The sequence below is a fragment of the Salmo salar genome, chromosome 18, assembly GCF_965601325.2.
Source record: "Salmo salar chromosome 18, fSalSal1, whole genome shotgun sequence".
NCBI classification, from domain to species: Eukaryota; Metazoa; Chordata; class Actinopteri; order Salmoniformes; family Salmonidae; genus Salmo; species Salmo salar.
Window position 1 is genome coordinate 94,457,796 of NC_138308.1, and position 14,488 is coordinate 94,472,283.

Here is a 14,488-nt window from a genome sequence, read left to right on the forward strand (position 1 = left end):
GGGCTTTAATTGGCTCATCACGCTCTAGCGACTCCTTGAGGCGGGCCGGGGGCCTGCAGGCTGACTTCAGTTGAACAGTGTTTCCTCCGACACATTGGTGCAGCTGGCTTCTGGGTTAATCAGGTGGGTGTTAAGAAGCGCGGTTTGGCGGGTCTTGTTTCAGAGGACGCATGACTCAACCTTCGCACCTTCCGAGCCCTTTGGGGAGTGGCAGCGATGAGACAAGATCGTAATTGGATATCAGGAATTGAGGAGAAAGAAATATTTTTTTTAAACACATTTGAAAAAAATACAAAAGAGCAAAATGGGAATCTGTAAATAACTAGATAAGATAATCAAGTGATTGAGTGGTGTGGAGAGTTCCTCAAATAACTCGGCAGAACCGTCGTTGTTTCGGTGACGGTCTTAGTTTTGCCACAAAACCACCACTGACACCACCACTGACACGACCGCTGCTGCTTACAGCTGCTGCTGAGAAACCAGGGGAGACTGAAGTACTAACACTAATTGATAATTGCCTCACAGAGGTGGAGAGCACACCTTCCTGTACTAATTACTGATTGCCTTGGAGAGGTGAAACCACTTCCTCTCCAATACAGCCACTGATTACCAAAACTAGTCACAAATTTCCCTGCCCCTTGATCCTGGATGATGTGTCAACAACTATCTGCAAATACTGAGCAGTCAGCAGCTCTCACACACCAAGTAGGCTGCTGGGAAGACAGGCCCTAGTTAGCAAAAAGAGAGTACTATACCACAACAGTAAAGACAACAAAAAATGATACTTCTCACTCCTGGAGATATCAGGAGTCCTCTAGCTATAGAATGAAGTCCCAAGCCGTTGCAGCTTTCAGGAGTTGCCTGTGTTACAATGAGTTGTCTTTCAATTCAGTTCATACAATAAGTTATATAACATATTATAACGTTTTCCCCACATGTAGTTATCTATTTCTATTATCACTGCTAGTCTTGGGTGGCAAGTAGCCTCGTGGTTAGAATGTTGGGCCAGTAATCAAAAGGTTGCTGGATCAAATCCCAGAGCTGACAAGATAAAAATCTGTCATTCTGAACAAGCCAATTAACCCATTGTTCCCCAGGATGCCGTCATTGTAAATAATAATTTGTTCTTAATTGACTTGCCAAGTTAAATAAAGGTTTCATTTAAAAAAATGGTCTGTATCTTGTAGTTAACTCTCCATCCACATAGAGGCGCTGTGGTATTGTCTTGCCACCCGCTGATACAGGCGGAAGTGAGCTTGCCAGTGGACTTTTCTTTCTTGTGAACATCGTTGTTTCCTCGTGGAAGAAGCTAGCAGCTGAATAGCTAACTAGCTACCAGTCAACTTAAAATGTCGAAACAACAGTCGTTTCGTGTGTTTTTAAATGAGCGCTTAACTTCGGCTGCTGTGGAGATTTTCGGGGAAGTTGAGAAAACGGTAGTGAAATACCAGGAGGAGAATGATCGGCTACGGAGACTGCTGGAGATCACATCAGAGGTTCAACTATGTAGAACAGGTACGTATGTACAGTGCATTCGGAAAGTATTCAGACCCCTTCACTATTTCCACATTAGGTTAAAAATCTGTCCATGTGCACTTGAGCAAAGCACTTAACCCTGATGTATCCTGTAATTGCTGCAGATAAGAGCGTCTGCTAAATGACACACATTTCAAGTGTAACGTATTGTACTTTTGCAGTCATTGTTTTTTATTGTAAATAAGAATATAATGTTTCTGAACACTACTACATTCATGTGGCTGCTACTATGATTACGGATAATCACGAATAAATCGTGAATAATGAAGATCATACACCCCCTCCCCAATAACAGGGGAGGTCAGCATTTTGGGATGGATGTTTATTTATTTTTTATTTCACCTTTATTTAACCAGGTAGGCCAGTTGAGAATACGTTCTCATTTACAACTTTGACCTGGCCAAGATAGTGCAAAGCAGTGGGACACAAGCAACAACACAGAGTTACACATGGAATGAACAAACTTACAGTCAATAACACAATAGAAAAATACATCTATATGCAGTAAGATTACAATTACAATTTAGCAATAAACACTGGAGTGATAGATGTGCAGAAGATGAATGTGCTAGTAGAGATACTGGGGTGCAAAGGAGAAAAAAAATAACAATATGGGGATGAGGTAGTAGGATGGGCTATTTACAGATGGGCTATGTACAGGTGCAGTGATCTGTGAGCTGCTATGACAGCTGATGCTTAAAGTTAGTGAGGGAATTATCAGTCTCCAGCAAATTGTATAAATTTTTTATATAAAAAAAACATTCATAAAAAAATGTTTTGCAATTCGTTCCAGTCATTGGCAGCAGAGAACTGGAAGGAAAGGCGGCCAAATTAGGAATTGGCTTTGGGGATGACCAGTGAAATGTACCTACTGGAGCGCGTGCTATGGGTGGGTGCTGCTATGGTGACCAGTGAGCTGAGATAAGGCGGGGCTTTACCTAACAAAGACTTATAGATGACCTGGAGCCAGTGGGCTTGGCGACGAATATGAAGCGAGGGCCAGCCAATGAGAACGTACAGGACGCAGTGGTGGGTAGTATATTGGGCTTTGGTGACAAAATGGATGGCACTGTGATAGACTGCATCCAGTTTGTTGAGTAGAGTGTTGGATGCTATTTTGTAAATGACATCACCGAAGTCAAGGATCGGCAGGATAGTCAGTTTTACGAGGGAATGTTTGGCAGTATGAGTGAAGCATGCTTTGTTGCGATATAGGAAGCCGATTCTAGATTTAATTTTGGATTGGAGATGCTTAATGTGAGTCTGGAAGGAGAGTTTACAGTCAAACCAGACACCTAGGTATTTGTAATTGTCCACATATTCTAAGTCAGAACCGTCCAGAGTAGTGATGCAGGACGGGCGGGCAGGTGCTGGCAGCGATCGGTTGAAGAGCATGCATTTAACCTCTTACATCTAGACGTTCCGCTAGCGGAACACCTGCTCCAATATCCAATGATAGGCGTGGCGCGAATTACAAATTCCTCAAAAATACAAAAACTTCAATTTTTCAAACATATGACTATTTCACAGCATTTTAAAGACAAGACTCTCCTTTATCTAACCACACTGTCCGATTTCAAAAAGGCTTTACAGCGAAAGCAAAACATTAGATTATGTCAGCAGAGTACCAAGCCAGAAATAATCAGACACCCATTTTTCAAGCTAGCATATAATGTCACAAAAACCCAGAAGACAGCTAAATGCAGCACTAACCTTTGATGATCTTCATCAGATGACACACCTAGGACATTATGTTATGCAATACATGCATGTTTTGTTCAATCAAGTTCATATTTATATTAAAAAAACAGCTTTTTACATTAGCATGTGACGTTCAGAACTAGCATACCCCCCGCAAACTTCCGGGAATTTGCTAACAATTTACTAAATTACTCACGATAAACGTTCACAAAAAGCATAACAATTATTTTAAGAATTATAGATACAGAACTCCTCTATGCACTCGATATGTCCGATTTTAAAATAGCTTTTTGGTGAAAGCACATTTTGCAATATTCTAAGTACATAGCCCAGCCATCACGGGCTAGCTATTTAGACACCCGGCAAGTTTAGCCTTCACCAAAATCAGATTTACTATTATAAAAGTTTGATTACCTTTTGTTGTCTTCGTCAGAATGCACTCCCAGGACTGCTACTTCAATAACAAATGTTGGTTTGGTCCAAAATAATCCATCGTTATATCCGAATAGCGGCGTTTTGTTCGTGCGTCCCAGACACTATCCGAAATGGTAAATCAGGGTCGTGCGCATGGCGCAATTCGTGACAAAAAAAATCTAAATATTCCATTACCGTACTTCGAAGCATGTCAACCGCTGTTTAAAATCAATTTTTATGCAATTTATCTTGTAAAAAAGCGATAATATTCCGACCGGGAATCTCCTTTTCGGCAAACAGAGGAAAAATCACAAAGACGGGGGCAGCCAGGGCACGCGCCTAAGCCCGCAGTCCCTTGATCGGCCACTTGAGAAAGGCGATAATGTGTTTCAGCCTGGGGCTGGGATGACGACATTCAGGTTTTTTCCGGGCTCTGAGCGCCCATGGAAGACGTAGGAAGTGTCACGTTAGAGCAGAGATCCTTTGTAAAAGATAGAGATGGCAAAGAAGTTCAAGAAATGGTCAGACAGACCACTTCCTGTAAAGGAATCTCTCAGGTTTTGACCTGCCATTTGAGTTCTGTTATACTCACAGACACCATTCAAACAGTTTTAGAAACTTTGGAGTGTTTTCTATCCAAAGCCAATAATTATATGCATATTCTAGTTACTGTGTAGGAGTAGTAAGCAGATTAAATCGGGTACGTTTTTTTATCCAGCCGTGAAAATACAGAATGCGGTCGGATCATCACATAATTGGCATATATATTACTCTTACAGAATTTCCACGTGGTCGAGGGTATTGGAAATTTAATCAAAGCTTACTAGATGATAAATTGTTTAGAACTAGGACAGAAGAATTTATAACTGACTTTTTCAGACATAACATAGGTACAGCAGATCCCCTTATTGTATGGGACACTTTTAAATGTGCCTTTAGAGGCCATGCAATTCAGTACTCATCTATAAAACAAAAGCAATTTAGATCATAAGAGTCCATATTAACAAAGGAAATTGAAGGACTAAATGTACAGTTAGATAGCAATAAAAACGGTTCCATAGAGGCACAGAATAAGTTAGAGGAAAATAAAAATAAATGAAGGAACTTATTCAAGAAAGATCCAGTGTTATATATTAGAAAAATAAAGCGAACTGGATGGAATCTGGGAAAAAATGCACCAAATTATTTTTCAATCTTCAATATAGAAATGCTTCCAAAAAAATGTATTAAAACTTGTTACAAATGGAGTCACGCATGATTCACCAAATTATATTTTGAAAGAGGAAGTAAAGTACTTTTTAAGAATATGTTTTAGTTTTAGTCTCCTACATCTCCACTAACTGAAACAAATTTTATGGATTTTTTTCCTAATAATAATGTAAAATTAACATCTGTACAGAAAGACTCATGTGAAGGCCAAATTACAGAGGAGGAACTTCTTGATGCAATTGGGGCCTTTAAGGCTGGGAAATCTCCAGGGCTGGATGGCATACCAGTGGAAGTATACAAAACTTTTGTTGATATAATCAGAGGACCATTATTAGCATGTTTTACCACTCCTATATAAACGGTAGATTATCAGACACGCAACAAGAAGTTCTGATTTCATTATTACTGAAACAGGATCCAAGTGGTATATATAAAGATCCAGTCCATTAAAAAAATTGGAGACCTCTTACACTTCAGTGTTGTGATGCAAAAATCCTAGCAAAATGCTTGGCGCATGGAATTAAAAAAGTATTGTCAGATATTATTCATCCTAATCAGACAGGTTTTTTACATGGGCGATACATTGGAGATAATATACAACAGTTAATGGAAGCAATAGAACACTATGAAATATCGGGGACACCAGGCCTGGTTTTCATAACTGATTTTGAAAAGGCTTTTGATGAAGTACGACTGGAGTTTATATATAAATGCCTAGAATATTTCAATTTTGGGGAATCTCTTATAAAATGGGTTAAAGTTATGTATAGTAACCCTAGGTGTAAAATAGTAAATAATGGCTACATCTCAGAAAGTTTTAAACTATCTAGAGGAGTAAAACAAGGTTGTCCACTGTCGGCATATTTATTTATTATTGCCATCGAAATGTTAGCTGTTAAGATTAGATCAAACAATACCATTAAGGGATTAGAAATCTGTGGCTTAAAAACTAAGCTGTCATTGTACGCTGATGATTTATGTTTTCTTTTAAAATCACAATTAGAATCCATCCACAGCCTCATAAAGGATCTAGATACTTTTACTATCCTCTCTGGATTAAAACCAAATTATGATAAGTGTACTATATTATATTGGATCACAAAAAAATGCTAATTATACATTATCATGTAGTTTACCAATTAAATGGTCTGACGGAGATGTGGACATACTCTGTATACAAATCCCAAAAGAAAGAAATGATCTCACTCCAATACATTTTTATAGAAAGTTAGCAAAAATAGATAAGATCTTGCTACGATGGAAAGGAAAATACCTGTCTATATGTGGAAAAATCACCCTGATTAACTCTTTAGTCATATCACAGTTTACCTATTTGCTTATGGTTTTGCCTACACCTAGTGACCTGTTTTTAAATTATATGAACAAAAAATATTCATTTTCATTTGGAACGGCAAGCCAGACAAAATTAAAAGGGCCTATTTATATAATGAATATATGAATTCGGACGGCAGAAATTATTAAATATTGAAGCATTAGACCTCTCACTAAAGGCATCAGTCATACAAAAGTTATACTTAAATCCAAACTGGTTCTCTAGTAAATTGGTTGCAATGTCTCATCCTATGTTCAAGAATGGTCTTTTTCCCCTTTATTCAGATTACACCTGCCCACTTTCGGTTGTTTGAAAAAGAAATAATCTCCAAAATATCTTTATTTTTTAAACAAGCCTTAGAAGGTTGGTTTCAATTTCAGTTTAATCCACCTGAAAAGACAGAACAAATAATACAACAAATATTGTGGTTAAATTCAAATATACTAACTGATTAAAAAAAATGTATTTTTCAAATAAATGTTTAGAACAGGTATAATTTTAGTGAATGATATTATAAATAGGACCGGTGGAGTTATGTCACACATGCAGCTAACACAGACATATTGAAATGTCTGCTCTACCCAAAATTACAACCAATTAATTGCAGCATTACCACAAAAATGGAAGAGGCAAGTAGAAGGGGAAAAAAGTAAGGAACTTGTATGTCGGCCTTGTATTAAAGAACATAAATGGTTAAACTCTAAGAGGAAAAAAGAATAAAAAGAATAAGCAACGTGGTGAGTTGATGCCTATTCGGCAGCTAGTTAGCTGGGTGGTGAGTTGATGCCTATTCGGCAGCTAGTTAGCTGGGTGGTGAGTTGATGTCTATTCGGCAGCTAGTTAGCTGGGTGGTGAGTTGATGCCTATTCGGCAGCTAGTTAGCTAGGTGGTGAGTTGATGCCTATCCGGCAGCTAGTTAGCTAGGTGGTGAGTTGATGCCTATTCGGCAGCTAGTTAGCTAGGTGGTGAGTTGATGCCTATTCGGCAGCTAGTTAGCTAGGTGGTGAGTTGATGCCTATTCGGCAGCTAGTTAGCTAGGTGGTGAGTTGATGCCTACTCGGCAGCTAGTTAGCTAGGTGGTGAGTTGATGCCTACTCGGCAGCTAGTTAGCTAGGTGGTGAGTTGATGCCTATTCGGCAGCTAGTTAGCTGGGTGGTGGGTTGATGCCTATTCGGCAGCTAGTTAGCTGGGTGGTGGGTTGAAGCCTATTCGGCAGCTAGTTAGCTAGGTGGTGAGTTGATGCCTTTTCGGCAGCTAGTTAGCTAGGTGGTGAGTTGATGCCTATTCGGCAGCTAGTTAGCTGGGTGGTGAGTTGATGTCTATTCGGCAGCTAGTTAGCTAGGTGGTGAGTTGATGCCTATCCGGCAGCTAGTTAGCTAGGTGGTGAGTTGATGCCTATCCGGCAGCTAGTTAGCTGGGTGGTGAGTTGATGCCTATTCGGCAGCTAGTTAGCTGGGTGGTGAGTTGATGCCTATTCGGCAGCTAGTTAGCTGGGTGGTGAGTTGATGCCTATTCGGCAGCTAGTTAGCTGGGTGGTGAGTTGATGCCTATTCGTCAGCTAGTTAGCTAGGTGGTGAGTTGATGCCTACTCGGCAGCTAGTTAGCTAGGTGGTGAGTTGATGCCTACTCGGCAGCTAGTTAGCTGGGTGGTGGGTTGAAGCCTATTCGGCAGCTAGTTAGCTGGGTGGTGAGTTGATGCCTTTTCGGCAGCTAGTTAGCTAGGTGGTGAGCAGATGCCTATTCGGCAGCTAGTTAGCTAGGTGGTGAGTTGATGGTGAGTTGATGCCTATTCGGCAGCTAGCTAGGTGGTGAGTTGATGCCTATTCGGCAGCTAGTTAGCTAGGTGGTGAGTTGATCAGGCTACGTTGTATGCATTGTTTGTTGACATCCTTGTTATTTACGTAGTTTTGAGAACAGATTCCTGTTGGAACGTTCCCCAAGTTATACCCACCCCTGCTAATGTATTCAACAAGTATGTGGTTTCACAAGCTTAATGTGTGTAAGGAATATGGGATCAAATACTACACTTCTGACTTCTGTAATACACTAAGTTAATTTATCCAAACGCTTTTGACTTCTTCACGTTGGGGGACTAGATGCATAAAGTGCTTTGATTTCTAAATGGTTAAAACAGATCTTATGAAAATTCCCTCAAATAAAAGGTGACATTCTGTATTGTCACCACATATAAAACATTTGATCTCAAATCCCAAATTCTGGAGTATAGAGCCACATTTGTAAATGTTAGTTTCACTGTCTAAATAAATACATAGGGGAGTGTAAACCTCTGCTATTCCTCTCCTTCCCTCCAGACTCCCTGCAGCTCTCTGTCTCTGAAGAGGAGGTTCCCCCTGAGCAGCAGGAGTGGAGCCCCAGTCTGGGACAGAAGGACCCAGAGACCAGAAAGATGAAAGAGGAACAAGAGGAAGTCAGGACCAGTCAGCAGGAAGAGCAGCTTCAAGGGTTCTTTGATACCAAAGACTCCACATTCACTCCTTCCTGTGTGAAAAGTGAATGTGATCAGATGGACCCACATCAAGAAGCCATACTAGCTGAACACCCAACTCTCAGTCCACTGAAAACGTCTAAACTACAGTTGTTTCGTGTGTTGTTAAATGAATGTTTAACGGAATCTGCTGCTGTGGAGATTCTTGGTGCGGTTGAGGAAACTGTAGCAGAGTACCAGGAAGAGAATGATCTGCTACGGAGACTGCTGGGGAGGACACCAGAGATAAAACTATATAGAATAGGTTTGTACGTAGATCTACCGTAATTTCCGGACTATTAAGCCCACCTGAATATAAGCCGCACCCACTGAATTTAAAAAATATATATTATTTGGAATATAAATAAGCCGCACATGTCTATAAGCCGCAGGTGCCTACCAGTACATTGAAACAAATTAACTTTACACAGGCTTTAACGAAACACGGCTTGTAACAAAAAATACAAAATTAGCAGTAAGCTTTAGTTGTCTTTTTGCACTGAGTCAATTCCTCATGCTGCTGTTTCCAACGTCTTATCATCGACTCATTAAGACCAAGCTCCCGTGCAGCAGCTCTATTTCCTTTTCCAACAGCCAGATCAATCGCCTTCAACTTGAAAGCTGCATCATATGCATTTCTCTGTGTCTTTGACATGATGAGGGTGACAAAATGACTACCGTAATCAGAATGATGGGAAATTTGAGAGCGCTCAATTTAATCTAAACAGTAAACAAAAAAAGTTCTTTGACCTTAACCCGTTCGGCAATTTCATTGGTCTAATGAAAGCTTCATGCAGCCAAAAAACTGAGCACGTCACAGAATGTGCGTTTTTTTTAGAATTTTTTTTTTGAAAGCGGGAAAAATCCATATATTAGCCGCGTCATTGTTTAAGCCGCGAGGTTCAAAGCGTGGGAAAAAAGTTGCGGCTTATAGTCCAAAATTTACGGTAATACCTAGCTAGCTACGGTTCTACTTAGTTAATAAATTGTTTCCGGTGTCGTGTCTTTGGCTATGCCGGATTAAGTGATATGACATGCTAACTTATAAAATGATTTCTCTGTAATTAATATTACCTGATTAAGCTAATCATGTAAATGTAATTAACTAGAAAGTCGGGGCACCACGGAAGAACGTTTACAGAGCCGTTATCTTCCGAATAAACTCTTAAAATACTTTGTAATATTTTACATCGATAGCAGTCAATATTAACCCTTGTTTTATTTTCAGTCTCATAATGAAAGTTGTAAATTCTTGGTTATCTTCACGAACCCTGGCTAACAAGTTGAATCAGCAATACAAAATTGGGTTTAATTATTTATTTACTAAATACCTAACTAATCACACAGAATTACAAATACACAGAATACAATGATGTCATACAGAAAACGTCCTGGTGGACGGAACCTGTATGAAAGCTGGTTACACAAAGGAAAGGGGGATGGGCTTGAATGAAAGAGCGGGAAGATTTAGGAACACAGAAACAGCAGCTATGCTATCGTAAATACATTATCTTATGCATTCTAAATTACCGCCCATTTGGAAAAGGAAAATGCAATAAATATTTACTCTGAGCTGCGCTTCGGTAGATTGGTCGTAGATGCTGGCCGGGTTGGCCAACAGACCTTCCTGTCCTCGCAAGAATGTCTCTGGTGGTAAATTGGATACGTGGTGGTATCTTCGTCCGTCTGTTAGACTGGATCCGTCGTCCGTCCTTTCCTAGCCCACGTTACAGCGGCTAGGAAGTAGCACTTCTGTAGTGAATAAGCTCAAAGTTCATACCAGTTCATACCATAGCTCACGCCGAGGTTGGCTTAGTTCTGTCCTTGACATGTGTGTCCTTCTAACGTAGAGGCTGCAGACCTCCTGTACTGGAACAACGTGGTTATCTTTTCATCAAAGGCTTATATAGTGGAGAGGGGGAGGGAGGTGTTTCATCGTTTATAACCCCTGTCTCTTCACAGGGGTGGGCCACTGATCAAGCAGGGCACTTTCCTTATGAAAACCCAATTCTCTCATTTGGAAGCTAAAATTACATTTCATCTCCTAACAAACATTTTCAATATCAAACATTTCAATTGCATAACAATTCCATGTGACTCTGATAACTAGAGGGCGTATACTTTCTCAGGTACAGTTTATGTCGTCCTGTCATCAATCATAATGTCTCAGATGACAACTGATATGAAATCCATACTCATTACGTTATCAAGCATATTTCCAACTGGTTTTATTAACAAAATATGGTTCCTTTCCCCATGTGTTTGATGTTCCCAGACTCTCTATATTTAACACAGGCTATTCAAGTCCTTCAGTAGATTCAGAGAGGGGAAGGGAGAAATGTATTTATTGGGGGGGGGTGTCATAAAACTTACCCACAGGCCAACGTCATGACACCGGTAACAGGGATCTCCATTGCATCCATTTTTAAAGAACAGTTTATAATATAGCTAAGATTCACCGGGCATAATTAAAAAGTTATTTGTCAGGAAAAGATTATTTAAAATAGCTTATATAGCACAGCCTTTCTGACTCCAATGCATTTCATTAGAGACTGTGAGTACGTTTACGTTCACACTAGTAATTCAATATTATATTGATGATGGCAGTAGGCAGAGTACGGCTTCAGTCCTGTAGACCCCTGACTCTGCTCATCTTAAACGCCGTGAGGTCATAATACAAGTAAGCATACGGTGATCAAAACATCTAGTTTTCTGAGATATCTCAAATTATTAGGACGTGTACAAGCTTTATTAAAATATCAAGTTTGGAAGCAGTAAAAAATGTTTTATATGTTTTGCACATTATTTTAGCTCCTGTTATTATGTTGGATCAATGCCAATAAAGACGTTTTCAATTAAAAAAAATATATAATTCACATTTGTGATTCAAGTGTTCTATTTAATTCTGTAGTATATAAATAACATCTGTTCCTCCTCTCCTTCCCTCCAGACTCCCTGCAGTTCTCTCTTTCTCTCTCTGAAGAGGAAGTTCCCCCTGAGCAGCAGCACTGTGAGCAGGAGTGGAGCCCCAGTCTGGGGCAGGAGGACCCAGAGCCCACACAGATTAAAGAGGAACAGGAGGAAGTCAGGACCAGTCAGGAGGAAGAGCAGCTTCAAGGGCTCTTTGATACCAAAGACTCCATATTCACTCCTTCCTGTGTGAAAAGTGAATGTGATCTGGAGGACCCACTTTGGTCCTTGACTCTTCCCCAAACCCGGACTGTGGAGAACGGAGAGAGTGACTCTAAACCAATGGATCTGAAACCTTTTGTCACTGTGACCCACATTAAGGGTCTCAACATTCCCTGTGACCCTCCAGATAATCAAAACAATGCCTCCAGCCACAGCTCAGCTGTAAGCAGCGACACAGTAGGACTTGACAGCAGCCCACCATTGGATCCGCCCACCAGGCCGCCACCATTGGAGAAACACTGTTCCAAACCCAGCACCACAGCTAGAAAAACTCATCACTGCCGTGACTGTGGAGAAACGTTTGCTCTGAAAGCTGATCTGCAGAGACATGTGACTCTCAGCAAGAAGAGACCCAGTGAATGTAGATTCTGCAAGAAACGCTACAATTCCACCTGTAAACTGAAGGCCCATGTCCGACTCTGTCACGGTGGGAAACCCTATATCTGCCCTGTTTGTAGCAAGACCTTCAAACACAAAGGTGGTCTCCCCAGGCACATGAGGATTCACAAAGGAGAGAAACCTTTTAGCTGTGGTGACTGTGGGAAAAGCTTCAATCTGAAGATGAGCCTAACTGAACATTTACTGATTCACACAGGAGAGAAACTATATAGCTGTGGTGACTGTGGGAAAAGCTTCAGTCAGAAGGGATCCCTTACTGTTCATAAACTGATTCACACAGGTGAGAAATCTTTTAGCTTTGGTGACTGTGGGAAAAGCTTCAGTGTCAAGCAGAACCTAGCCAGGCATAAACTGACTCACACAGGAGAGAAATCATTTAACTGTGGTGACTGTGGGAAAAGCTTCCGTGTCAAGCAGCACCTAACCAGGCATAAACTGACTCACACAGGAGAGAAATCATTTATCTGTGGCGACTGTGGGAATAGCTTTAGTCGCAAAGCTTACCTAACCTTTCACATATTGACTCACACAGGAGAGAAACCATTTAGTTGTAGTGACTGTGGGAAAAGCTTCCGTGTCAAGCAGCACCTAACCAGGCATAAACTGACTCACACAGGAGAGAAATCATTTAACTGTGGTGACTGTGGGAAAAGCTTCAGTGTCAAGAGCTACCTAACCAGGCATAAACTGACTCACATGGTAGAGAAATCATTTAGCTGTGGTGACTGTGGGAAAAGCTTCCGTGCCAAACCCAACCTAACAGCTCATAAACTGACTCACACGGGAGAGAAACAACATGGCTGCTCAGTCTGTGAGAAAAGATTCACTCGTAAGACTCATCTGCTGAGGCATGTAGATTCAGTCCACAAAGGAAAGGAAGGATGAAAACGGGTAGAAGAAAGAAAACAAGGACAGAGTGGAAAAGCTTCCTGCTTCCAAAATAACCTAACTATTCATATAATGACTCACACAGGAGAGAAATCATTTAGTTATGGTTGCTGTGGGAAGAGCTTCAATCGCGGGGAGACCTTAACCACGCACAACTGACTCAAATGGGAGAGAAACCCTTTCGCTATGGTGACTGTGGGAAAAGCTTCAGTCAGAATGGGATAGTTTTACCATGTTTTGAGGCTATATCATAAAGTGTGTTCGTAATTACATTGTTTTACTCCATGGTTTGTAAGCAATCTTAGCATTTTCGTATTTTTATTTTTTGAATTAGAATCATTTATTTACAATACAACATATCTCAGACACATTACAACATTGTTTGTCGCTCATCCTGGTGAAAATAGTTTAAGGGATAAATACTATTTTTTTTTATGTAAGAATGGACTCTACAAGGTGAAGGCTGTATTTGTGTGTAGTCTACACTGAGTATACCAAAGGACATCCAGCCAACTTGCCACAACTGTGGGAAGCATTAGAGTCAACATGGGCCAGCATCCCTGTGGAAAGCTTTCAGCACCTTGTAGAGTCCATGTCCAGACGAATTGAGGCTGTTCTGAGGGCATAAAGGGATTCAACTCAATATTAGGAAGGTGTTCTTAATGTTTTGTCCACTCCGTGTATAATTCATTATAAAGTTTTTTTTTTTAAATGGATGTGGCAAATGCATAACGGCCTTCCCTGTGGCTCAGTTGGTAGAGCATGGTGTTTGCAACGCCAGCATGGTGTGTGCAACGCCAGGGTTGTGGGTTCGATTCCCACGGGGGCCAGTACAAAAACAAATGCATGCATTCACTACTGTAAGTCGCGCTGGATAAGAGTGTCTGCTAAATGACTAAAATGTAAATATTTAACATTTCCCTAATTAAACTTGTGTTGACCTGCTTCCTCGTTCTGAACTATTGCTCAACTTACAGTACCAGTGCAGTAATAGCACCAAGCGACCACTAGATGGGGGTGTAGGACCACTACATAAGGAAGTGCAGTGTACTGTACTGTGTAGTATAGTAACAGTCTACCCACAACTAGGCTTCTGCAGCCACAGAGGAGCTTTACAAGTCAACTCTGCATTACAAGCCAACATCTCATCAAAACACAAAAATAACGTATTAACTGTATAACTGATCAACGCACCATTATACCAGGTCATGTAATGCTTAACCCCCCCCCCCCCAAAGAGATGAATATGATATTTGGCTACAGAAGTGGTATTTATTACTGATCTCTACAGCTTTTGTTTAAAAATAAATCCTGTGAAATGATGTCAACAC

At 40.6% G+C, this 14,488-nt stretch overlaps 1 protein-coding gene across 1 annotated transcript; it reads left to right on the forward strand.

Moving 5' to 3' along the window:
- Positions 1 to 1,267: 1,267 nt before the first annotated feature.
- LOC145850376 (uncharacterized) lies at positions 1,268 to 14,102 on the forward strand. The gene is made up of 3 exons (XM_082964597.1): positions 1,268 to 1,515; positions 8,506 to 8,943; positions 11,629 to 14,102. The coding sequence occupies exons 1-3, from the start codon at positions 1,350 to 1,352 to the stop codon at positions 13,152 to 13,154; spliced, it is 2,130 nt and encodes a 709-aa protein (XP_082820723.1). The 5' UTR covers positions 1,268 to 1,349; the 3' UTR covers positions 13,155 to 14,102.
- The last annotated feature ends 386 nt before the right edge of the window (positions 14,103 to 14,488 follow it).

Coding starts and splice junctions, on each gene's coding strand:
- LOC145850376 (XM_082964597.1), top strand. CDS start 1,350: ATGTCGAAACAACAGTCGTTTCGTGTGTTTTTAAATGAGCGCTTAACT. Junction 1,516..8,505: donor GGTTCAACTATGTAGAACAG/GTACGTATGTAC, acceptor CCTTCCCTCCAG/ACTCCCTGCAGCTCTCTGTC. Junction 8,944..11,628: donor GATAAAACTATATAGAATAG/GTTTGTACGTAG, acceptor CCTTCCCTCCAG/ACTCCCTGCAGTTCTCTCTT.